This window comes from Homarus americanus, unplaced genomic scaffold, assembly GCF_018991925.1.
Source record: "Homarus americanus isolate GMGI-L3 unplaced genomic scaffold, GMGI_Hamer_2.0 scaffold46973, whole genome shotgun sequence".
Lineage (NCBI taxonomy): Eukaryota > Metazoa > Arthropoda > Malacostraca > Decapoda > Nephropidae > Homarus > Homarus americanus.
The window spans coordinates 620,271-644,122 of NW_024735516.1; the positions used below are offsets into that span (position 1 = coordinate 620,271).

Consider the following 23,852-nt stretch of genomic DNA (forward strand, 5'->3'; position numbering starts at 1 on the left):
ACACTTTTTTATTCTTGTTGACATAATAACCTTTTAATCACAAAATATTATAACTAAAACATTTTCCATCATCGTTGTCACTCCTTCACTTATTTAAACACGATTATTTCTAAAATTTTCTTATTACCCCTCGAAAAAAATATTCGGTATTTGCGATGAACGAATCTTAGTAAAAAAAAAAAAATCTGACTATTAATCACCAAAAAAAATATGAAACGAGTCACTTTTAATTTATGGCGAGCGAAGACTGGTAAAAGAGTTTATTAAAATTATGAAACTCACAAATGTACTGTCATATCTTTGTTGACAGTAAAATAGTGATGAATAATATTGAGAACAGCCAGAGTTGTTATGAGGAGGTCGAGTGGTACCACCCTCACCACGCACGCTCCAGCAACACACTACTTACCCGTCTTCCTCACCACCACACCCCAGGCAACTCATCACCACTACTACTACCACCACCTCACCCCAACACCACCCCAGGCAACTCATCACCACTACTACTACCACCACCACAACACTCACTACCTCACCTCCTTAAACGCCAGACACTAGTATCCCTAGCATTGTAGCAGTACCAGGTGTACACAGGTGACACTAGCAGTACCAGGTGTACACAGGTGACACTAGCAGTACCAGGTGTACACAGGTGACACTAGCAGTACCAGGTGTACACAGGTGACACTAGCAGTACCAGGTGTACACAGGTGTCACTAGCAGTACCAGGTGTACACAGGTGACACTAGCAGTACCAGGTGTACACAGGTGACACTAGCAGTACCAGGTGTACACAGGTGTCACTAGCAGTACCAGGTGTACACAGGTGACACTAGCAGTACCAGGTGTACACAGCAAAGTAATTAACCTACCATAACCTTATTAAGCTGCATAGGGTAATTAGCCTAAAGTAGAGAAATTGGTTCACTCGACAGGTAAGTGAAGACTCAGTCTACCACTAGAGTATAATGAACTAACCCACTGAGTGACATAACATAATCCCTTTAGTACGACGACACCTGAGTAGTGTTCACTTGGCAGCAGAGGAAACACACGAGTACACTTGTCTCTGTGTATGTACGTTATCGTACTCAAGGGGTAAAATTATCTTGTCATTCATCTGCAGATGACCGTCAGCGGTGTTGTTGACGTTTTAGTAAGAACTCTTAACTAACCGGAGAGATGACGATGGTAGATGACGTCATTGACCCTCGTGACGTTAGGGATAACATCAAACAATAGATGACGTCACTGTTCCTCGAAACGTTAGGGGTAATTACAACACAAAGCAAGAAATTACGTCACCGATCTTCGTGACGTCAGGGATCTAAAAAAACGAGATGATATCACTGATCCTCGCGACGTCAGGCATCATAACAATAAACAAGAGATGACATCACTGAACCTGGTGACGTCAGAGGTAATAACAAAACACGGGCTGTACTCACCCCTCTTGAGAGTGGATCTAGTGGAAGCACGAACCATGGTGGAAGCTGCGTCGTCGGGTGAGTAGGAGTACCACTAGTAGGGGCGGACAGGCACTGGCTTACAGGAGCACTAGCTTAAGAGAGGCACTGGTGCACTACAGTAGCGGCGGGGGTACAGCACTAGACCCCTGGTGACGGAGGCGCTGTAGAAGACGTCCGGGAAGCTGAGTTAAGGCGGTGGTGGTTGAGAGGGTGGGGGGGGAGAGATGTCACTTACTGCTGCAGATGGTGGTTGTGGCGAGTTGATAGTGGTAGTAGCGGTGGTGGTGGGAGTGGTGGTAGCCAGCCCGTGTGTGACCCTCACACAACCCCGGGGGCACCAACACGGCCACACCGCCATCCACACTGTTGAACAAAGTAAAGTTCAGTGTTAATGAGATCAAACAAATAATGTAAACACACACACACACACACACACACACACACACACACACACACACACACACACACACACACACACACACACACACACACACACACACACACACACACACACACACACACAGTGTATCATTGCCATATAATATAAACCCCCTGATAGTACTGACCTCATAATATTTCGTGTTTCTTTCATAAGTTGGTCTTTCTGGGTGGTGGTTTATATTAACGAAGTAGATTATCATCTCTCTCTCTCTCTCTCTCTCTCTCTCTCTCTCTCTCTCTCTCTCTAAAATTAACATCCTGAGGGAGGAGGAAGTGAGATTGTCATCATCTCCTCACCACGGCGGTCTCAGCGTAAGATCGGCCATATCTTGACCCACCCTGTGTCAAGTCACTAAATGAATCATTCAGGGTCTTACGTTGCTTCTAAAGACAATTCACCGTTAGAGTTGGGAAAAGGTAAGACTATTGCAAGGCACGTTTATTCCTTTAAGTATACAACCAGGATCTTGGCCTGGTGGCTTGAACACAGAGAGAGTCGTAGCTGATGCAGGGGAGAGCCCGTATAATCAGGGTAGGAGGAGAGGCAGAGAGATGGAAGAGGAAGGGAGGGGGGCAGGGGAGCAGAGAGGGGGCAGAGAGAGAGAGAGAGAGAGAGAGAGAGAAATAGTTCTGGTGTTGCTGGATGGAACCATAGACTCTCAGGTCGTTCCTTTGTCAAGGTCAGAGTCAATGGTTTCAAGTAGATAGCAGTCTATTCTAGCTCCAATAATATGAACACCTTTGACGATATGGGTGAAGGTCAAGGGTGAGAGGTCAAGGTGAGGTCAGGGTGAGGGGGTCAAGGGTGAGGGGTCATTAATGATCAAGTGGGAGACACAAGGAGGACATATACAGTAAAGATTATCTGCCTGGAGACTTATAATAAACAATGTTTTGTCTTAAAAAAACAATCATTCAATGATCAAGTGGGAGACACAAGGAGGACATATACAGTAAAGATTATCTGCCTGGAGACTTATAATAAACAATGTTTTGTCTTAAAAAAACAATCGACAACGAGAAGCCTTAACACTGCCCCGCCCTTCACTATACTGTACTTCAAGTTATGGACAGTATATACACAACGATTACTCAGTGTATACTGTACTGTACATATATCTCCTGTTGTTATTAATTCCATGTATTCTCCCTTATCATTACGGCAGTCTTGGGAATACTGTATCATGTAAGTAAACGTTATTAACCAAATATATTAACACTTAAATTCAACTTTCAACTCTAAATCAAATCCAGTAGTAGTTATGTAAAGTAGGAGGACACTACAACTCTCTGATCACCATCTATTGAGAGAAATGTACAGTACAAGAGTGGCGTCTCCTGCCGTAAGAGAGGTGGCGTTGTTTGGCTGCAGTTAAAGTGACTTTGAGAACTAACTCTGGGTTCGTCTTCGTATAATTGTAATTTTAGTTTTCCCTTTCCAAATAAAAGCAGTTTGTTAATCCCTGAATTAACTGTTACATATATAAACACAATTGCAAATACGGTAATCAGTAACATCAAAGGTTCGCTGTAGAGTAATAATCACACATAATATTATATAATAAAAAAGAATAATTTACGGATAGAGATGATGAGACGATTAAAAGCAAAAAAAGATTAATACCTTTCTAAATTCGTCTTGTAAAACTTTCCATTACCAATTCTTTCTTTAAAGTTTCTGTACCTCTTAATCCACCACCACACACCAGTAGAAGGGGGGGGATAGAATTAAAATTACTTTAGTTAGGGATACACGGATAACGTTTTCTCTAATGCACAAAAAATCTCTATTGCTCGGCATAACTCATGTATTTTGTCTTAAGGGGTACTGGCCTTTCACGTGAAACCACTAAAACACCCCTACACTACATCCACTACAACACCCCTACACCACAATACCCTTACACTACACACCCAGTACATCACACCTACACAACACCACCCCCACATTACACACCCACTACACACACTGTTCACCACAATCTTGAAAGTTTCCCAGAATATTTCGTGTATTTTATAAGGAGCCAAACTAGTGCCCAGACCCGATACGTCAGAGTGAAATTGATAATGTATATAGATAAATAAATAAAGATAAATAAATAAATAAATAAATACAGAGAGAGAGAGAGAGATAGAAAGATACACCAGATACTAATTGTCCTTCAATAAATTCGTCAACCAAATACACATTGGTTCTGCATGTACAACAGTCTATAGAATGTGCAGGTATACAAACAATGGTAAATACTAAGTCGATTTAACCAATGGTATCCCAAGATAGCCATTAAATGTTAATCTCTATAACTGTGGTTCATTTGTGGGGTTGATGTAACTAATTCAAATAATATTAAATTCACTTGTGACTAATTCTAAGAGGTCGATGGGTCACTTGCACGACGTAGATTTTAATAAAGGAAAAAAAAACATGAAAAGTTTATTAAAATTTGAAAAACCCATAAAAAAAAATAACGTTGTTTTAATCTGACGTAACACCCTCTCAGACAGCCGAGGACTCAATGACCTACTTAACCTAACCAGACAGTAGTAGGAACACGTGTGGCCTTTTGAAGAGCTGTAAACAACCAATCATGGCCAGAGTGGTTTTAACGTAATACCACATTATCAATCTTCCTGTCTCCACTATAATACCTAAGACTATAACAACACTCAAACATTAACTTCACGTTGATCTGATCTGGTCGGGTCGGGTTCTGGTCTGGTCTGGTCTGGTCTGGTCTGGTCGGGGTCTGGTCTGGTCTGGTCTGGTTCGGTTAATGAGTAATATATATATAGCGTAGAGTTAACCGTGAAACCAATAAGCCTATATTAGAATTATTCATTGTGTTATTTGTGGCAGGCAGGGCGTAAGGGCAGGTGGGAAGTGGCAGGTGTGGGTGTAAGGTGGGTGGCAGATGTGACGGCAGGTGTGTGTGGGCAAGGTGTGTGGGTGTGGCAGGGGGTGCAGCAGGTGTGGGTGTGCAGCAGGTGGGGGCAGCAGGTGGGTGTGGCCGTCATTTACTAACAAACTGACTCACCAGGGGCCAGCATTACAGAAGAGGGAAGAGCTTGGGGAGCGGGGATGGGGGAAGGAAGAGGGGTAGGAGTAGGGGGGGTATAGGGGGTAGGGGGGGTAGTAGAGGGGAAGGCAGAGGAAGGGCAGAGGGGAAGGGTGAGGGGAAGGGGTAGAGGGAAGGGGTAGAGGGGAAGGGTAGGGGTAGAGGAAGGTAGAGGGAAGGGGTAGGGGTAGAGGAAGGGAAGAGGGAAGGGTAGGGGTAGAGGGAAGGTTGAGGGGAAGGGGTAGAGGAAGGGGTAGGGGAAGTAGGGGAAGGGGTGAGGAAGTAGGGAAGGGGTAGGGGAAGGGTGGGGGAAGGGCAGAGGGAAGGGTGAGGAAGGGTAGAGGAAGGGGGGTGGAAGGGTAGGGGAAGGGGAAGGCAGGGGGAAGGGAAGGGCAAGGGGAAGGGGGGGAAGGGTAGGGGTTGAGGGACAAGAAGTTGAGGGGAAGGGTAGGGGAAGGGGTAGGGGGAAGGGGTAGTGGGAAGGGGTAGAGGATCAGTCCCGGAATTAAATATCCTCCCCATCTTTAGCCTGATTATCCTTTACACCTGGTGGGTACCTACTTACCTACCTACCTACCTATCAATTTACCTATATATCTACTAACCTGCCTTATTCTTGACCTACCTGCCTATTTACCTTTTTTTACCTACCCAATTTGTCTACCTACGAACCTAGTTACTGTACTGTGAGTGAGTGGGGATGAGTACTGTAAGTGAGTGGATGAGTGAGTGAGTAAATGAGGGTGAGTAAGGGGAGACCTTGACCTTAATGTGAGGGAAGAAGACTCACTTGCCTCCAAATACCAGAGGAAAGGTCACCACACCTTTTGTACATGAGGAAGGAAGGAAGGAAGGAAGGAAGGAAGGAAGGAAGGAAGGAAGGAAGGGAGAGAGAGAGAGAGAGAGAGAGAGAGAGAGTCTTCCCTCACAAAGATTAATAAAGAACCATTAGCGCAGTCGAAAGTAGACAACCACAATAGCTACCCAGAGGCACCCCGGGTAAACACAAAAGAACCCCCAGTTTAGTTTAGTTTAGGTTAGGTTAGGTGAAGGTAAGGTTAGGTTAGGTTAGGTTAGGTGAAGGTTAGGTTAGGTTAGGTTAGGTAAGGGATCCTCTGTGAATGAACGCCACTGACCTACACACAACTATCGACCACTGGCCTAGAACGATCCCTCGGGAGGCTTATCTCAGGGTGATCACTGACCTGTAACAAAGCAAATGTAACCCCAATATCTTTCTTCTTTTCTCTGTCTTCACACTTAAGTAGATTTTACATATAATCCTCACCCAACTAATGCCTGGCCATGTGATAGTGTAAGGGCGGAAACGATCTTCCGGCTCGTTACCGCTGCTAACTCTCGTTTGCTGGTGCAGACGACACTTGGGGTGGTTGAACAGAGGTGAGAACGGCAGCGACTATCTGGGTCACAGGCAGATTCAACCCAGCCGCCATACAGTCACTATCTAGCTACCCCGCTGTTCGTCAAATTCTGGCTGTGATCTCATCATAGGTCCTGGACTCGTGGGCTGTGTCCCCAGACCTTCACCTATAGATTGTCAATTCTCTGGTCATCCACCACCACCACGACCGTCAATTCATCTCATTCCGTCTGTGCCCCGGTGTTCTCCTGCCATTTCAAGACAATCGGCTGCTGTCGCTCGAGTGTGGAGTTGAATGGACGCTTCCCTACCCTGAGTGTGCATCACGTGTTCCATAACCTTCCCCCAGGGCCACTGCCTTAGGAAATATCTGTTCATTATTTGATTCTATGGTTGTTTGATTCCATTAATTGCTGACTCCCCTTTATTGTTCGATTCTATCAATTGTTGACTCCATTTAATTGTTTGAATCCATTAATTGCTGACTCCCATTATTTGTTTGATTCGTTTAATTGTTTTCTTCCCTTAATTGTTTGACTCCATTAACTGCATTAATTGTTTGACTCCAGTAATTATTTGATGTTTGTTGAGTGGTGTCAGAGTTTTGTGTTATATTTTTTATAGTAAAGAGATGTCAATCTCAAACGGTTGTTTGTTATTCCTCAGAAAACCATGGTCCTTGACTTTCCTTTATTAAGGCCTTTACAGATAGGGTTAAAAAAAGTCATAGAACTCACACATTTTACCATACCTTTACAGATAGGGTTAAAAAAGTCATAGAACTCTCACATTTTACCATAGTCAGTTTATTCACCAATATAATAAAAGACATTCAGCCGTTTTCTCGTGATACGCAGAAAAAAAATCATAAAATTTTCAATATAAAAAAACTCACAAATTATACAGAATTCCCTGACTTTTTTCTGACTTTTTCCAAACACAATTTTTCCCTGACCTGCCCCCAAAAATCCCAGACTTTTTCTTATCAGCGGCATCCCTGTTATATTAAGGGGGAGGGGGCTACCTCAAGGGGTGAAGGGTAGGAGGTGGGTTGGGTAAAAGTAGGGGGTGGGGTGAGGAAGGGGTGGGTCGGGGTGAAGGAGAGAAGGGGAAGGAAAAGTGCAAGAGTTGGGGTGTGAGAGGGGAGAGAGAAGGGGGTAAGGGTGAGGGAAGGGTAAGGGTGGGGGAGGAGGGTAAGGGTGGTGGGCTAAGATCAATAAGACAATATAGTAATTACATCACATTGTTCCTTCCTCTACCTGTCTCCTTTATTACCTCCTTTACTTTATTACCTCCCCTTTAATACATCAATAAACTACTACTACTACAACCACTACTATCAATAATAATAATAATAACGATAATAATAATAATAACAATAATAATAATAAAAATATAAATAATAATAAAAATAATAATAATAAAAACAATAATAATAAAAATAATAATAATAACGATGATAATAATAAAAACAATACTATTAATAATAATGATAATAATAACAATAAAAATAATAATAATAAAAATAATAATAATAACGATAATAATAATAAAAAATAATAACTAATGATAATAATAATAATAACGATAATAACAATAATATTATAATAATAATAATAATAATAACAACAAAAACAATAATAATAATACTGTAATAATAATAATGGTATCAGTAGACAGGTGTGGCAGCCATCATGACAGGTGTGGCAGCCATCATGACAGGTGTGGCAGCCATCATCTTACCTCACATATATGTTGTATCAAGACGTCTGTGCCAGCATCACATCCTCCACACCTGTAACAACACACAACTTTATTAACAATAAGTGCTTCCATACCTGGGGGTGGGAGTAGGGGTGGGGTGGGAGCAGGGTGCAGAGTGGGGGCAGGGTGGGGGTGGTGTGGGGGGTGGGGCTGGGGGTGGGGTGGGGGTCAGGGCAGGGTGGAAGGTGAGGGTGGGGCAGGGGTGGGGTGGGGGGGGGTGGGGCAGGGTGAAGGTGTGGGGTGGGGGTGGTGTGGGGTGGGGTAGGGTCAGCCACACTATTAACATTTTCAACTCGTTTATGTAATATGTCGGTTAGGGCGACTGACACTTCCTCCTCCCCCCCTTCCTTTCCTCCCTATCCCCTCCTTTCCTTTCCTCATTTCCTTCCTTCATCCCTCCTCTCCCCCCTCCTTCCTTCTCTCTTCATCCACTGAATCCGTCACTAGCTGGGATACAGGGTATACCTTCAAGAGTTTACTCATTAAGCTGTTTACCAGAGTGAGAGTGTTTACCTCCAGGTAAGTGTTTACACACCAGAGTGAGAGTGTTTACCAGGTGAGTGTGTTTACCAGGTGAAAGTGTTTACCAGGTGAGAGTGTTTACCGAAATTATGTTTACCAGGTAGTGTTTACCAGGTGAAAGTGTTTACCAGAGTGAGAGTGTTTACACAGGTGAGAGAGTGTTTACCAGGTGAGAGAGTGTTTACCAGGTGAGAGTGTTTACCAGGTGAGAGTGTTTACCAAGTGAGGGAAAGTGTTTACCAGGTGAGAGTGTTTACCAGGTGAGAGTGTTTACCAGGTGAGAGAGTGTTTACCAGGTGAGAGAGTGTTTACCAGGTGAGAGAGTGTTTACCAGGTGAGAGAGTGTTTACCAGGTGAGAGAGTGTTTACCAGGTGAGAGAGAGAGAGCGTTTACCTGGTGAGGGAGAAGTTTACCTGGTGAGGGAGAAAGTTTACCTGGTGAGGGAGAAAGTTTACCTGGTCAAGGAGAAAGTTTACCTGGTCAAGGAGTGTACACGGTGAGGAAAAGAACAGAAAAAAAGACGGACGGACGAAAGAAGGGACATATAACGGATGGACAGAAGAACAGACACATAAACGGACGGAAGAAGAGAGAGAAAACAGACGGACAGAAGTGGGAACAGAAAAACGGACGGACGGAATTGGGAAATGAAAAACTGACGGACGGAAGTGGGGATTAAAACGAACGGGTGGAAGTGGAAACAGAAAAACGGACGGACAGAAGTGAGAACAAAAACGGACGGACAGAAGTGGGAACAGAAAAACGGACGGACGGAAGTGGGGGTAAAAACGAACGGGTGGAAGTGGGGACAGAAAATCGAACGGACGGAAGTGACAGAAAAGGAGAGAGAGAACCGGGAACATAAAAACGAACGGACGGAAGAAGAGGTAGAAAAAATGGACGGGCGGAAGAAGAAACAGAAAAGTGGAGGGACGAAAGCGACAGAAAAAGACAAAACTGGGGATAGAAAATAGAACGGACGAAAGTGGGGACAGAAAAACGGATGGAAGACAGAAAAACGGACAGAAAGAACATAAAAACGGACGGACAGACGGCACAAGAACATAACCTTGATATTATTTGCTCAAGACGACTCTATAAACAAGAATGGAGATATTGAACTTTTTCAGCTGACATTTAATGACATTTTGTTGGATCAATAGTTTAAGTGCAACACAGTAGACGGCCCCCTAGTGTACCTCCCTCCCTCCCTCTCTACCTCTCTCTCCCTACCATCGTTTTTCTCTCTCCCTACCTGCCTACCTCCTTCGCTTTCTTCCTCCCTTTCTCTTTCCCTGCCTCTCTACCTCCTTCCCTCCCTACTTCCTTCCCTCCCTTCCATCCTCCTTTTCTCTCTCCCTGCTTCCTAAATCTCTCCCTTTCATTCTCCCTTTCTCTCTCTCCCTCCCTCCCTCCCTTCCCCCCCTCTCTCTCTCTCCTTGCATTAGAAGAACACACCAACTCATACTGTTACAATTAACTGTTCCAAGGCGTTATATTATATGGGAGTATAATTACAGGGTAGCTCAAAAGGTCCCCATCTGTTACATTGGAATTTATCAATGGTCTCTCAGCATGAAGTTGTATTAATGAAACCAATTATTATTTTTGTTATCCAGTATAGGTCTAAGATTAGGCGCCATTGATGTCTAGTTATATGCCCAACTCTTCCCGCTGCAGTACTGAACACATTCCCAAGCAAAAGGTTAGTGTAGAATGTGTCACTATAATATAATTCTACACATCTTGTAAATCTGTAAAAAAAAAAAAATTGTAAATATCAGACTTTACAACTAACCCATAGATGTATAATGCTATCAAACACAGTGCTCGTCCAACCTAGTGATGCTGCAAGAGTTTCGTCTTGTTGAATAATCACAGTGTTGAGAATGTCATGTGCAGGAAGGTGAGGTTCTAGACACTAAACTGGAGTATATCATGACAACTGACCCGGGTACCGTAGTTTCTATAAAGAAAAGGGGTTTACAGAAACCTCTTGAAACACCATTTATAAATTACAACAAAACAGACAGCGATTTTTGGACCACTATTTTAAAACATGGAGTCAAGACACAACAGTACGGTTTGGCTGCTGCTCCACCACAAAATTCTTAAATTAGACTTTCGTCAATAACTTATAATTAAACTTAATGATTCACGTCATTAAGTTTGCGCACCTTTTTATCATACTTAAAAATCATAATTTTTTTTCCCAATTCTTCCACTGCCATCTGATAATGTTAATTATTTATTGGTCTATATATACATCACCTTGACGAGTTGCAACGGTTCCCTGTGGGCACCACCAACGGTGCCAGGCGAGGCACTACTACCAACGGTGCCAGGCGAGGCACTATCAACGGTGCCAGGCGAGGCACTATCAACGGTGCCAGGCGAGGCACTATCAACGGTGCCAGGCGAGGCACTATCAACGGTGCCAGGCGAGGCACTGTCAACGGTGCCAGGCGAGACACCAACAGAACTTTGAAGGGCTAACTGAGATAAACTATTTCTGGCGACAATACATACATTATACTGATGGTAACTTAGGCTACGTTAATTAAAATGATGTTACATTACTGTTTATTACGCAAGGTTAAGCGAGGTTAAATTTAAGTTAAGTTATTCAAGGTTAAGAATTACGTTAGACTAGGTTAGGTCAGCCTAAATTTGGCTACGTTAACATGAAATACAGTATATTAAATTAAGTTGCAAAATATTGCCATGTATGTATCAAGTGAAATTTTGTCCGCAACAGTCGAGGATGATGACATAAAACCCAGAGAGAGTTACAACATCTGTCAACACTGTTAACATCACTTATCATAGATGTCTAATACTCCAGAACCTACAGTTACACAAGTTGTAATTTATTAAAACTATTAATAAACTAATGTATCCTTGACATTACATTTATGAAACCACACTAAAGGTTAACACGACACAGATGAGTAATGCAAATGTTGCCCACTGAGTGAGTGCATGGTACAGTGTGAGTACGAGTGTATGCAAAGTGGAGTAAGTTCATGGTACAGTGTGAGTACGAGTGTATGCACAGTGGAGTGAGTTCATGGTACAGTGTGAGTACGAGTGTATGCACAGTGGAGTGAGTTCATGGTACAGTGTGAGTACGAGTGTATGCACAGTGGAGTGAGTGCATGGTATAGTATGATTATGTACAATGGAGTGAGTGTATGTGACACTGCACAGTGGGAGTGAGTGCATGGTACAGTGTGAGTACGAGTGTATGCAAAGTGGAGTAAGTTCATGGTACAGTGTGAGTACGAGTGTATGCACAGTGGAGTGAGTTCATGGTACAGTGTGAGTACGAGTGTATGCACAGTGGAGTGAGTTCATGGTACAGTGTGAGTACGAGTGTATGCACAGTGGAGTGAGTGCATGGTATAGTATGATTATGTACAATGGAGTGAGTGTATGTTCACATAGTCCCGTGATGCTTGTGTTTACGGAGTCTCTTAATGTCTACGTCAATGAATTCCTCAAGAGTAAAAGATAATGTCAGGAGCACAGGTGAGAAAATTAACAACTACGACCTTTTATAAATACCAGCAAATAAAAGCCTGAGGGCATAATCTTATGGGTTCTTGGGGCAAAATATACAACACAACACAAAAACACCATAAAACACCACACACACACAACACAACACAAAAACACCATAAAACACCACACACACACAACACAACACAAAAACACCATTCAACACCCCACACACACACACACACACAACACAAAAACACCATAAAACACCACACACACACACACAACACAAAAACACCATTCAACACCACACACACACAACACAACACAAAAACACCATAAAACACCACACACACAACACAAATACAAAAACAATTCATAAAACACTACACACACACAACACAACACAAAAACACCATAAAAACACCACACACACACAACACAAATACAACAACACCATAAAACACCACACACACACAACACAACACAAAAACAATCTATTCAACACCACACACACAAATACAACACAACACAACAACACCATAAAAACACCACACACACAACACAACACACAACACCATAAAACACTACACACACACAAATACAAATACAAAAAACACCATCAACACACACACACACAACACAAATACAAAAACACCATTAAACACCACACAATAATAAGAACACAACACAAAAACACCATTAAACACTACACACACACAACCACAACACAAAAAACACCATTCAACACCACACACACACACACACACACACAACACAAAAACACCATTAAACACCACACACACACAACACAACACAACAACACCATAAAACACCACACACACACAACACAACACAAAAACACCATTCAACACCACACACACACACACACACAACACAAAAACACCATTAAACACCACACACACACAACACAACACAAAAACACCATTCAACACCACACACACAACACAACTCGTGAATGCTGGTTTGGATTTGCTTAAGTTAGGTGAAGTGGGGTTAGGTTAAGGTAAGGTTAGGTTAGGTAGCAAACGAGTGTCCCTCAACTGGTTGGCGGGGACGTAAGTGGGCGAGGTAACGAGGCAGTTAGTGGCGTCACCCCGGCCATGATGTGACACTAAACCAGGCAATAACGACCCTTAATGAACACCTCTAGACCTGGCCAACACTCCACACTATAACACAAACGCCACACCACGCCACACCTACATTACATTCCGCCACACTGCACCCACACCACGCCACACTATACCCACACCACGCTACACTATACCCACACCACATAGCACGCCACACTACACCACAATACCACCACAACATCATACACCACATACTTAACACCACACCACAATACACAACAAAACACTCAACATGGGTTTACAAAGGGAAAATCTTGTCTAATAAATCTGCTGACGTTTTTTAGGAAAGTCTTCGAGGTATAGTAGATAATGACGAAAATTATGATGTTATTTACTTAGACTTTAGCAAAGCATTTGACAGAGTACCACTTCAGAGGCTTCTGAGAAAAGTTAAGGCTCATGGTATCGAGGGGGAAGTTTTAAATTGGATAAAATCATGGCTCACCGATAGAACGCAGAGGGTCAGCGTAGATGGTGTTAAATCTGAGTGGGGCTGTGTAACCAGTGGGGTTCCCCAGGGGTCAGTACTGGGACCACTCTTGTTCATAATCTACATAAACGATCTAGATACTGGGATCAGCAGTGACATAAGCAAGTTTGCGGATGACACCAAAATAGAGCGGCAGATTAATTCAGGGCAGGATGTAAATGCACTACAGGAGGATTTAAATAAACTGCAGGAGTGGTCAGAAAAATGGCAAATGAAATTCAACACCAGCAAGTGCAGCGTACTTAATATTGGAAGAGCAAATACTGTCAATGTAACAGCCTTAACAACATCAACCCAGAGAAGTCGACTTGTGAAAGAGACTTAGGGGTACTTGTAAGCCCGGACCTAAGGCCTAGAACACAGTGCGTTAATGTTCGAAATAAGGCAAACAGAGTATTGGGTTTTATATCTAGAAGTACAAGTAATAAGAGTGCAGAGGTCTTATTGCAACTATATCTTGCGCTAGTCAGGCCGCACCTCGATTATGCGGTTCAGTTCCGGTGCCCTTATTATAGAATGGATATAAATTCACTAGAGTTGGTGCAGCGAAGAATGACGAACATGATTCCGGGACTTAGAAACCTTCCCTATCAGGATAGGTTAAAGAAACTAAACTTGCATTCCCTAGAAAGACGAAGAGTGCGGGGAGATATGATAGAAGTATTTAAGTGGGTGAAAGGAATCAATAAAGGGGATATAGATAAAGTTCTTATAATATCCGAGCAGGATAGGACTCGTAACAACGGATTTAAGTTGGATAAGTTTAGGTTTAGGAGGGAGATAGGAAGGAATTGGTTCACAAATAGGGTGGTGGACGAGTGGAACAAGCTTAGCAACTTTGTACAGTAGTAAGTGCTGGAACGCTGGAAAGTTTTAAAAGGAGGCTAGATAGATTCATGGATCATAGAGAGTGGTAGTAACTCTCGACAGGAGCTGCCATGCACAGGCCAACCGGCCTATTGCAGACTCCTTATTTTCTTATGTTCTTCACACACTACACCACAATACCACATCACACCACACACTACACCACAATAACCACATCACACCACACACTACACCACAATAACCACATCACACCACACACTACACCACAATAACCACATCACACCACACACTACACCACAATAACCACATCACACCACACACTACGTCACAATACCACATCACACCACACACTACATCACAATACCACATCACACCACACACTACATCACAACTGTACATCACAATACACAACAAAATAAACACTTTATCACAACTGCACCATAATACCACACCACATCACACACTACGTCACAATACCACATCACACCACACACTACATCACAACTGTACATCACAATACACAACAAAATAAACACTATATCACAACTGCACCATAATACCACACCACATCACACACTACACCACAGCCCCTCACCAGGATCGATACGCCCTTACTCCTGCCCAGAGAGGTGAAGATGTACTCAACACCCGGTCCTACCACACAGTGTACCACCTACCACCAGTGTGTACACAGTGTGTACCACCTACCACACACACAAGTGCCACCTGTACCACCTACCACACAGTGTACCACCTACCACACAAGAACCACACAGTGTACCACCTACCACACATAACACAGTGTACCACCTACCACACAAGAACCACACAGTGTACCACCTACCACACATATACCTCCTACCACACATAAGAACCACACAGTGTTCACTTACGACATCTAGGCGAGACACTTAAGTTGCGACACGTACCCTGACTCGTTCACTTAACCCTTTGAAGTCGATGATTTAACCCCCCTGACTCAAATGGTTAAGCTAAGGGGTACAGATGGGCTTTTCAAAGGTTCGTAACGTATAAATTTCCTTTAACTAGTGACGTGAGAAGCGGCAATACAAACACAGATTCTCGAAAGGTCGTAAAATATTTCCTCGTAACTGATAATTTAAGAGAGTATCTAACTGGTGCTATATTTAAGGTGTTTTATTGAACCAGTTAGTGGGGGTTCTATCACTTCCAGTTAAGTGAGAAGTGTGAACCAGTTAATTAAGGTTCTGTCACTTCCAATTAAGTGAAAGTGTGAACCAGTTAGTGGGGTTCTGTCACCTCCAGTGGTAACCAGTTAGTGGGGTTCTATCACCTCCAGTTAAATGAGAAGTGTGAACCAGTTAGTGGGGTTCTGTCACTTCCAATTAAGTGAGAAGTGTGAACCAGTTAGTGGGGTTCTGTCACCTCCAGTGAGAGAAGTGTGGAACCAGTGACCCAGTGTGAACCAGTTAGTGGGGTTCTATCACCTCCAGTTAAGTGAGAAGTGTGAACCAGTTAGTGGTGTTCTATCACGTCCAGTTAGGGGGGGAAGTGAGAACGTAAACAAACGCCCCTCAACCAGGATGTCTGAGAGATAAGCAGCTACTGAACTTATGGCCGAGCGTAAGGGAGGGTGTGCAGTGTACACTTCAGTGCCCCAACATACCCCACCCCTCCCACCTCCACACGCAAAAACTTTAACATAAGCGAGGTTTTTCAATTTATCTGGCGGAGGGGGGAGATTATTTATGAGTGAGTAAAAAATATTTCCTCCACGTGATCTATTAATGCTGAATCTATTTAAATGGTGTTAATTATGTCCGATCATAACTGTTGCAGCCTTAGTGACGTGCGAGTGTGTGTGTGTGTGTGTGTGTGTCCAGGACCACTATCACACGCTACCATAACTAAAATACACACTACCACAAAAACCATCATACACACTACCACAACAACCACCACTACTACACACCACCACAACAACCACCACAAACTACCACAACAACCACCACACAACAAGATAGTCATTCCTACACACCTCTATAACCAGTACCTCTTCTTGACCCTACAGGAGGTATTGGGAGAGGAGGAGGCTGAGGGTGAAATTAGGTGAGAATGGGAAGTAAGGAGGGTCAGGCAGGTGTGTTAAGCGCAGCAAGGCCAAACGCGGGTGTTGACTAAAAACTCCACCAGGTGTAAAAGGTGCAGGTGTGTGTGTGTGTAGAAGAGAGAGAGAGAGAGAGACCAGCAGATGTTGTTCAGGTCTGGCCAAATAAATATAATTGGTGGTCGTGAACCCCCGCATCCACACACACACACACACACACACACACACACACACACACACACACACACACACACACACACACACACACACACACACACACACACACACACACACACACACACACACACACACAGAAAGGACCAGCGTAAATTTTTTTTGTGGTGATAATATTATGAAGGTTGTGGTGTTATGATGGTGTTGTGAAAATCCTTCCTTTGGTCATCCCAGGTAAAAACAATAATAACAACAACAACACCGAAGTTATATAAAAGGTTAAGGTTATAGGCCAATACCAGTAGTCTAACGAGAACTGAAGAAAAAATAAGACCAAATATAACCCTACTCACAACCACAACAGTAATAACAACACCAATAATATCAAGTGTTCGCGTATTAAAGCTGATCTATAAATAACCTTTTTTTTTCCCGCACTGCTAAAAAATAAAGCTTGATCACGTTACACTGAGGTACAGATAGTGTAGGTACCACGCTCACACCCTTGAGGACTCCAAAGGGTTATGACACCCTTCAGGAAACCTTTTGAGAGAAAGCCACCCCCACACACACACCCTCATACACACACACCCTCATACATAGCACACACATGACTCCACCATTGGGATCAGCGTCAACAATTCTGCTCCCGACTATACCGCCCTTCAGGATTTATTGAACAGTCTCCAAAACTGGGCCACCAACAACCACGTCACCATCAACCATACCAATACCATGGTTATGCACATCAACCTCTACTCCGACGTTGTCGCACCCCCTTCCATTACTTTAGGTCCCAACACACTCCAGGTTAGAGATTCCACGAAGCTCCTCGGCGTCACCATAGACAACAAACTAAATTGGAAACCACACGTCAGTGAAGTTGTTAAATCCTCCAGTTTCCGTCTCCGCCGACTCAAGTCCCTCGGAGTTCCTGCACCCGAGCTCCTCAGTGTTTACTCAACATTCATACTTCCCAAGCTCACCTATGCCTCCCCTACCTGGTCTTCCTCCCTAAATTCCACACAACGTAAACACCTAGAAAAAGTGCAAAAGAGGGCATGCAAGATTATTCTCTCCCCTTCCTACTCCACATATCAAGAAGCGCTCAACACACTGACCCTCTCGACTCTCACTGACCATCACCACGACCTCATCTGCAAATTTGGCGAGAAGTTTCTGCACCATTCTCGACACCGGCTCCTACTACCATCTGAGATCCCTCGCCCGAGAATTGCTGCTCGACACCACAACCGCATCCAGCCCATACGAGCACGAACTGATCGCTGTAAGAACAGCCCAGTCCCAATCATTGTAAAAATTATCAATAACTTGTAATCAACCAGTGTATTCACTCCCAGTCAATCTTACTTTTTGCACTGTCACTATGTTGAAATGCACTGTAGTTTGAGCTTCTCCCCACCTCGTTATTATATATCATATTTGTATCACTTATGTTACTTGTATATTACTAGTAAATCAAGAGACCCATTCCCCAATTATATAACTGTATATTTTCAGCCTTCCGGCTGCCATGCTCTTTCAATAAACCGTTATCATCACACACACACACACACACCTGGCAATATTGAAATTCCTGCTGAGGTTCACTTAATAAGGCAGCTCTTATACGTTAGCGCCATAATGCACCACTTTCATCCCTCTCACTTGTCTGTCTCTCTGACGGTGGGAGTGGCTCTCTCTCTCGACCTTTCATCCACACCAAACTTTTAACTTCCACCACTGAGAGGTTACACCAACAAGAAGTGACTATCTCTTATAATACTGGTGACCATAATACAAGAGGAGACATTTATATCTCAAAAGACTAAAATAAAGAAACACTTACACAGACGGGCAGAGGCGCCTTCTTCTTCCAAGATCTGTAACAAAGATAAAGGCATATTAGTATAGACTGTTGGCAGGTGACAAGACTGAGTATGTGTTAACCCCGTGAGCACATTTAATAACACCACTGATCTACAGGGGTGGCCAACCTGCGGCCCATCAAGATTCAGAGTGCGGCCCGCGAGATTTTTGTTGATTCTTGTCCTTGAGTAAAATACATGAATGTATTAGAGAAAATAGGTGCACGTGGCGCGACAAACAAAAGTTGCCAATATTATTTTCTTTTCCATTATTAAGCATTTTATACACTTTGAATTACCTTCATTACTCACATAATATGCAAATTTTATTTATTTTTATAATTCCTTTAAGATTTAATTTATCCAACAGATTTACATATGTAATTTTTAAATATGGTAAAAGGGTAATGGTGCAGTACACTAATGGGGTTGATGACCAGTCCATTGCAGTGACATGAGTAGGTGTCTTTTATACAACTTACTCTGTAATATATATACACACACACACACACACACACACACACACACACACACACACACACACACACACACACAGGATGTTTAGGAATGTGTTTCATAATTCAGAGCACTAATGAGTCACTCGCACCAGGACGACTGATTGAGGTCAAACTGTGTTTTCCCCCTCACGACACACACACACACACACGAGCGAGGTCCACAAATACTTTCCAAACACAACAAGAGGGGGCGTGTTGGTGCAGGGTGTGGCAAGACTGGGCAGAGGAGGGGGCAAGGCGTGACGAGACAGGGCAGAAGGGAGTGAAGGGGAGAGTTGAGTTGGCAGAGGCGTGTGGCGTGGTGATGGTGCCAGGATGGGTGTGGTGGAGCAGGGAACAGAGCGTGGTGGTAGGTGCCAGCTAGGACTATGTTGTGATGGTAAAACACACAGCAACCACTCCTGATTGTTATGCATCCATGTAACAAACAGTAAACAAACGGACCAAATATCCACCATATCAGAACACTCGTACCCCCATACCACCATCACCTCGGCTGACTATATACTATTGCTGTTATTCCCGGTAAGATAAGATTGAGTTATTTGGTTTAAGGTTGTGATTTTGGGTTTAGGTTTGAGGTTTAGTTAAGTTTGTGGGGTTAGAATGGAAAGGGGGGTTGATATGGGTTTGACATGGATCGGGTTGGGTTATAAATGCCATAGACGTTACTGTAAGAATCCATCTCCCTTATCAAGAGCAGAACCCAATAATGGCATCTCCTTCCTCCACCACGTCTTGTTCGGGGTGGGGGGAGGTGTTAGGGGTGGGGGAGGTGTTAGGTGTGGGGAAGGTGTTCGGGGTGAGGTGTTCGAAGGGGTGGGGGAGGTCATTCAGGAGTGGGGAGAAATCGTCGAGGGGTGGGGAGAGGTGTGTTCAGGGAGTGGGGAGAGGTGTTCGGGGGTGGGAGAGGTGTTGGGGTGGGAGAGGTGTTCAGGGGGTGGGGAGAGGTGTTCAGAGGGGTGGGAGGTGTTCAGGGGTGGGAAGAGGTGTTCAGGGGGTGGGGAGGTGTTCAGGGGGTGGGAGAGGTGTTCAGGGGGTGGGAGAGTGTTCAGGGGTGGGGAGAGGTGTTCGGGGGTGGGAGAGGTGTTCAGGGTGGGGAGAGGTGTTCAGAGTGGAGAGAGGTGTTCGGGGGGTGGGAGAGTGTTCGGGGGGTAGGAGAGGTGTTCAGGGGTGGGGAGGTGTTCAGGGGTGAGGTGTGGGGTGAGAGTGTACAGGGGTGAGGCCTTGCAGGGGTGAGGAGTGTACAGGGTGAGGTGTTCAGGGGTGAGTGTACAGGGTGAGAAGTGTTCAGGGTGAGAAGTGTTCAGGGTGAGGAGTGTTCAGGGTGAGGAGGTGTTCAGGGGGAGTGGGAGAGGTGTTCGGGGTGAGTGTTCGGGGTGAGGGTGTCGAAGGCCGGTACGGAGATATTTCTGGTACAGTGTGTGGTGGCTGGCGGCCAACTCTCCCACCCACACACTCTCACCTTCCTCCTTGCTGACGTAACTTCCCCCGGAACTCTCTCTAGTTCCCATTCACACCTGGAACCTAACCTAACTAATCCTAATAGATCCTTAACTTAGCCAATTCTTAACGTAATTAGTCTAACAAAACTTAACCTAACAAGACCTAACCTAACCTAACCTAACCTAACTTGCAGTGTAAAAAAAAAATAAAGAAAATCTGCCACCAAAAGAATTACCTTCGAATTTTCTTCTTATAAATAGAGAGAGAGAGAGAGAGAGAGAGAGAGAGAGAGAGAGAGAGAGATATTAGGCAGGCAGACCACATTACCTACTACCTCCACGCGCACTTAATAGCTCCAGGGTTCACCACAAGCGTTGATAGTATTTACGAGACAAAAACACCTTTATTTACTATTTTACTTTCTCTCAAATACTTAAAATAACAAAAACATAAATAATTCCTCCAGTGGTATAAACTTTTAACTCACTCTGTACACTAACTGCCGTCACCACCTCGTCAATGATGTAAATAAATGAATATCACACACACACACACACACACACACACACACACACACACACACGAAATAACTTCAAATAAATTAATAAATAAATGAAATACAATAAATACATAGACAAGAAATAAAACAATCTAAAATAACAAACAATAACATAAACAATATCAAACAAAAAATAATATACAACAGTTTAAAGACAATACGTTCAAGTTAATAAAAAATATAAACTAAAAATGGATTCAAAAAAGTGAATAAAGACAAAACGAATAACTGCCTTCACTACATCATTCAATACTATCAGCGGATTAAAAGGACAAGGGCTGACGTCATCACCTCAGAATGCAGCCCACCTAGTGAACATGCCGGTGGATACCAACCGTGTCGGTACGTCGGGGAACGAGGAGGCGGATATAACCCGCTTTACCAGTTCTAACGGAGGTTACACTTGGGTTATGTTGTACCTGGAACACTTCGACAACTGAGAATACAATTTGATCACACACACACACACAGAGGGGCTCGGGAGGCAGCCCTTCCTCTCGTCTCCCCGCCCACCTGGTACGATGCCCTCCGTAAACTTCCTGACTTCTCATGTGTGAACGGGGAAGGGTCGCGAAAGAGAGACGTGTTTGGGGCTCCACTCCTCATCCGGTACGATTTTGCTTGGGAGATTGGTATCTCCACCTCCCCCGAGCAACGTGATTGTGAATCATGCAAGAGAACAGACAGCCACACATTTATCCACTACATCCGGAAATGTCGCCACACACTGCACTTCCGTGACGCCTGCTGAATCACCACTAGTGACCTCCTGGCGGAGTCACGATGCTTATCACTTTCATGATGGCCAAATATTTCTTAAATAATACTAATGTTAATGTGAAGGATTGTCCTTATTTCCTTCCTTAAGCTGTAGTAAGCTCCTTTATATTATTTGATTTATATGTACTGGAGACTCCTGCCAGATGCTTCTGGTAACACTGTACTACAGGGATACCTAGTGACAGCACTCGGGTCTCGTTTCCAATAATATGGAATAAACTGTTGAAAATTATTAAACACCTTAGCGGTATCTTGGGGAGGGGTTAGGTTACGTTAGCATTAGGGTGTTTAATTATCAAGTGAAATAAGGTGAGGTGACTAAACTTCATGTGATCAGATAAAAGGTTAGATTAGACATAAGTGTTAGAAGACCACGAAGTAAGGTAAGGTTAGATTAAGTAGGGTTAGGTAAAGTAGGGTAAGGTTAGGCAAGGAAAGTTTAGGTTATATTAAACAAGGTAAGGTAAGGTTAGTTAAAAGTGTGACAACTGCACAAGGGAAGGAAGACGCCCGGCCAGTGTTGTATAAGAGAAAATCGGTACATTGAAGGTGACCTATGTCGAGGAGCCCCCTCCCTTACCTGCCTTAGTTTACCTTATCTTGCCTTAGTTTACCTTATCTTACCTTAGTTTACCTTATCTTATCTTAGTTTACCTTATCTTACCTTATTTTACCTTATCTTACTTTATTCTACCTTATTTTACCTCAGTTTACCTTATCTCACCTTAGTTTACCTTTAGCCTACTTAAATCCAGTCGAACCTAGCTCAGTTTAGCTCAGTCTAACTTAACTCAACGTTGCAAAGTTAAATCAAACTTAACCTAGCCTAACTCTGCCTAGTATAGCCTAATCTAAACTACCTTTACCTTACTTTACCTGACCTGACCTGACCTGAGCGTGAATAAACACAGAGTAGCAGTTTCAAGTGTGACGATGAAACGAAGCTAAAGGAAGAGACAATTGAAGAAAGATGAAGATAAAAGAAAAGAGATGAAGAAAGATAAAGAGAAAAGGGGGAATAGGCAAGAGAAAGAAACAGAGAGCTAAAACGAAAGAAAGAATGAGTGAGAGAAGAGAGAAAATGTAAGAAGCTACAAAGTTTCCGTCGAACTAAAATAAACAAGGTAGCTCTCACGTCTGCCTGGCCACCACTACCATGACCGCTAGACACTGTATCGCCACCACACCACCAAACACACTATCACCGCCACACAACACCTGGCAACAATACAAGCAATACAAAAAAAAAACATAATCACCTCAAGTACGGATTTAAGTATTAACTAAAGGTACAGCAACATGTTTTACAATAGATTCTGGCTGGCTGGTTGGTCCTCCACCTCAACGAATCACGGAAGTATTTGCCTAATGTCGCCATTTTAACACTCATCCACAGGCGAATATTTGCTAAGAATATCGATCAGTTGCTTATATTGACTGTCTGTTAATATGTTAAGTGTATCTGTCGGCTACTAACCTTCATCAACGATTACCTTAACATAACAATTTCTGATGGTCATCCAATGAGAAATTTTCCTGGTCTAGATCGTCAAATGGTGTCTTTGTTCAGTCACGCTCTTCAACACAAAAGGTGAAAGCATTACTTGAGAACTTCCACTCTAAAATTCCTAAACGCTGGCCGATGAAATGTCTTGAAATGCTCCAGAATAGCTTATTGGCGCTCGACCTGCGCGATACTTGGAGCTACTCCATAAACTGGATGAACCGTTGTGGGTGGCAAAAATTAAGTCACAGAAGCTGATGGCAACATTCTATTGTATCATCGCCTGCACTTACACCTGGTGCAG

At 43.5% G+C, this 23,852-nt stretch overlaps 1 protein-coding gene across 2 annotated transcripts in view; it reads right to left on the minus strand.

Annotated features, from left to right (window-relative positions):
• Positions 1-23,852, minus strand: part of LOC121871254 (phospholipid-transporting ATPase ID-like) — a 179,389-nt gene that overhangs the window by 126,178 nt on the left and 29,359 nt on the right. For both annotated transcript variants that reach the window (XM_042373466.1, XM_042373465.1), the window contains exons 2-4: positions 18,723-18,756; positions 8,091-8,142; positions 1,449-1,832 (exon numbers count right to left, since the gene is read on the minus strand). In XM_042373466.1, the coding sequence (XP_042229400.1) occupies positions 1,449-1,485 (37 nt within the window). In that variant the 5' untranslated portion in view covers positions 1,486-1,832; positions 8,091-8,142; positions 18,723-18,756. The remainder of the gene's footprint in view (positions 1-1,448; positions 1,833-8,090; positions 8,143-18,722; positions 18,757-23,852) is intronic.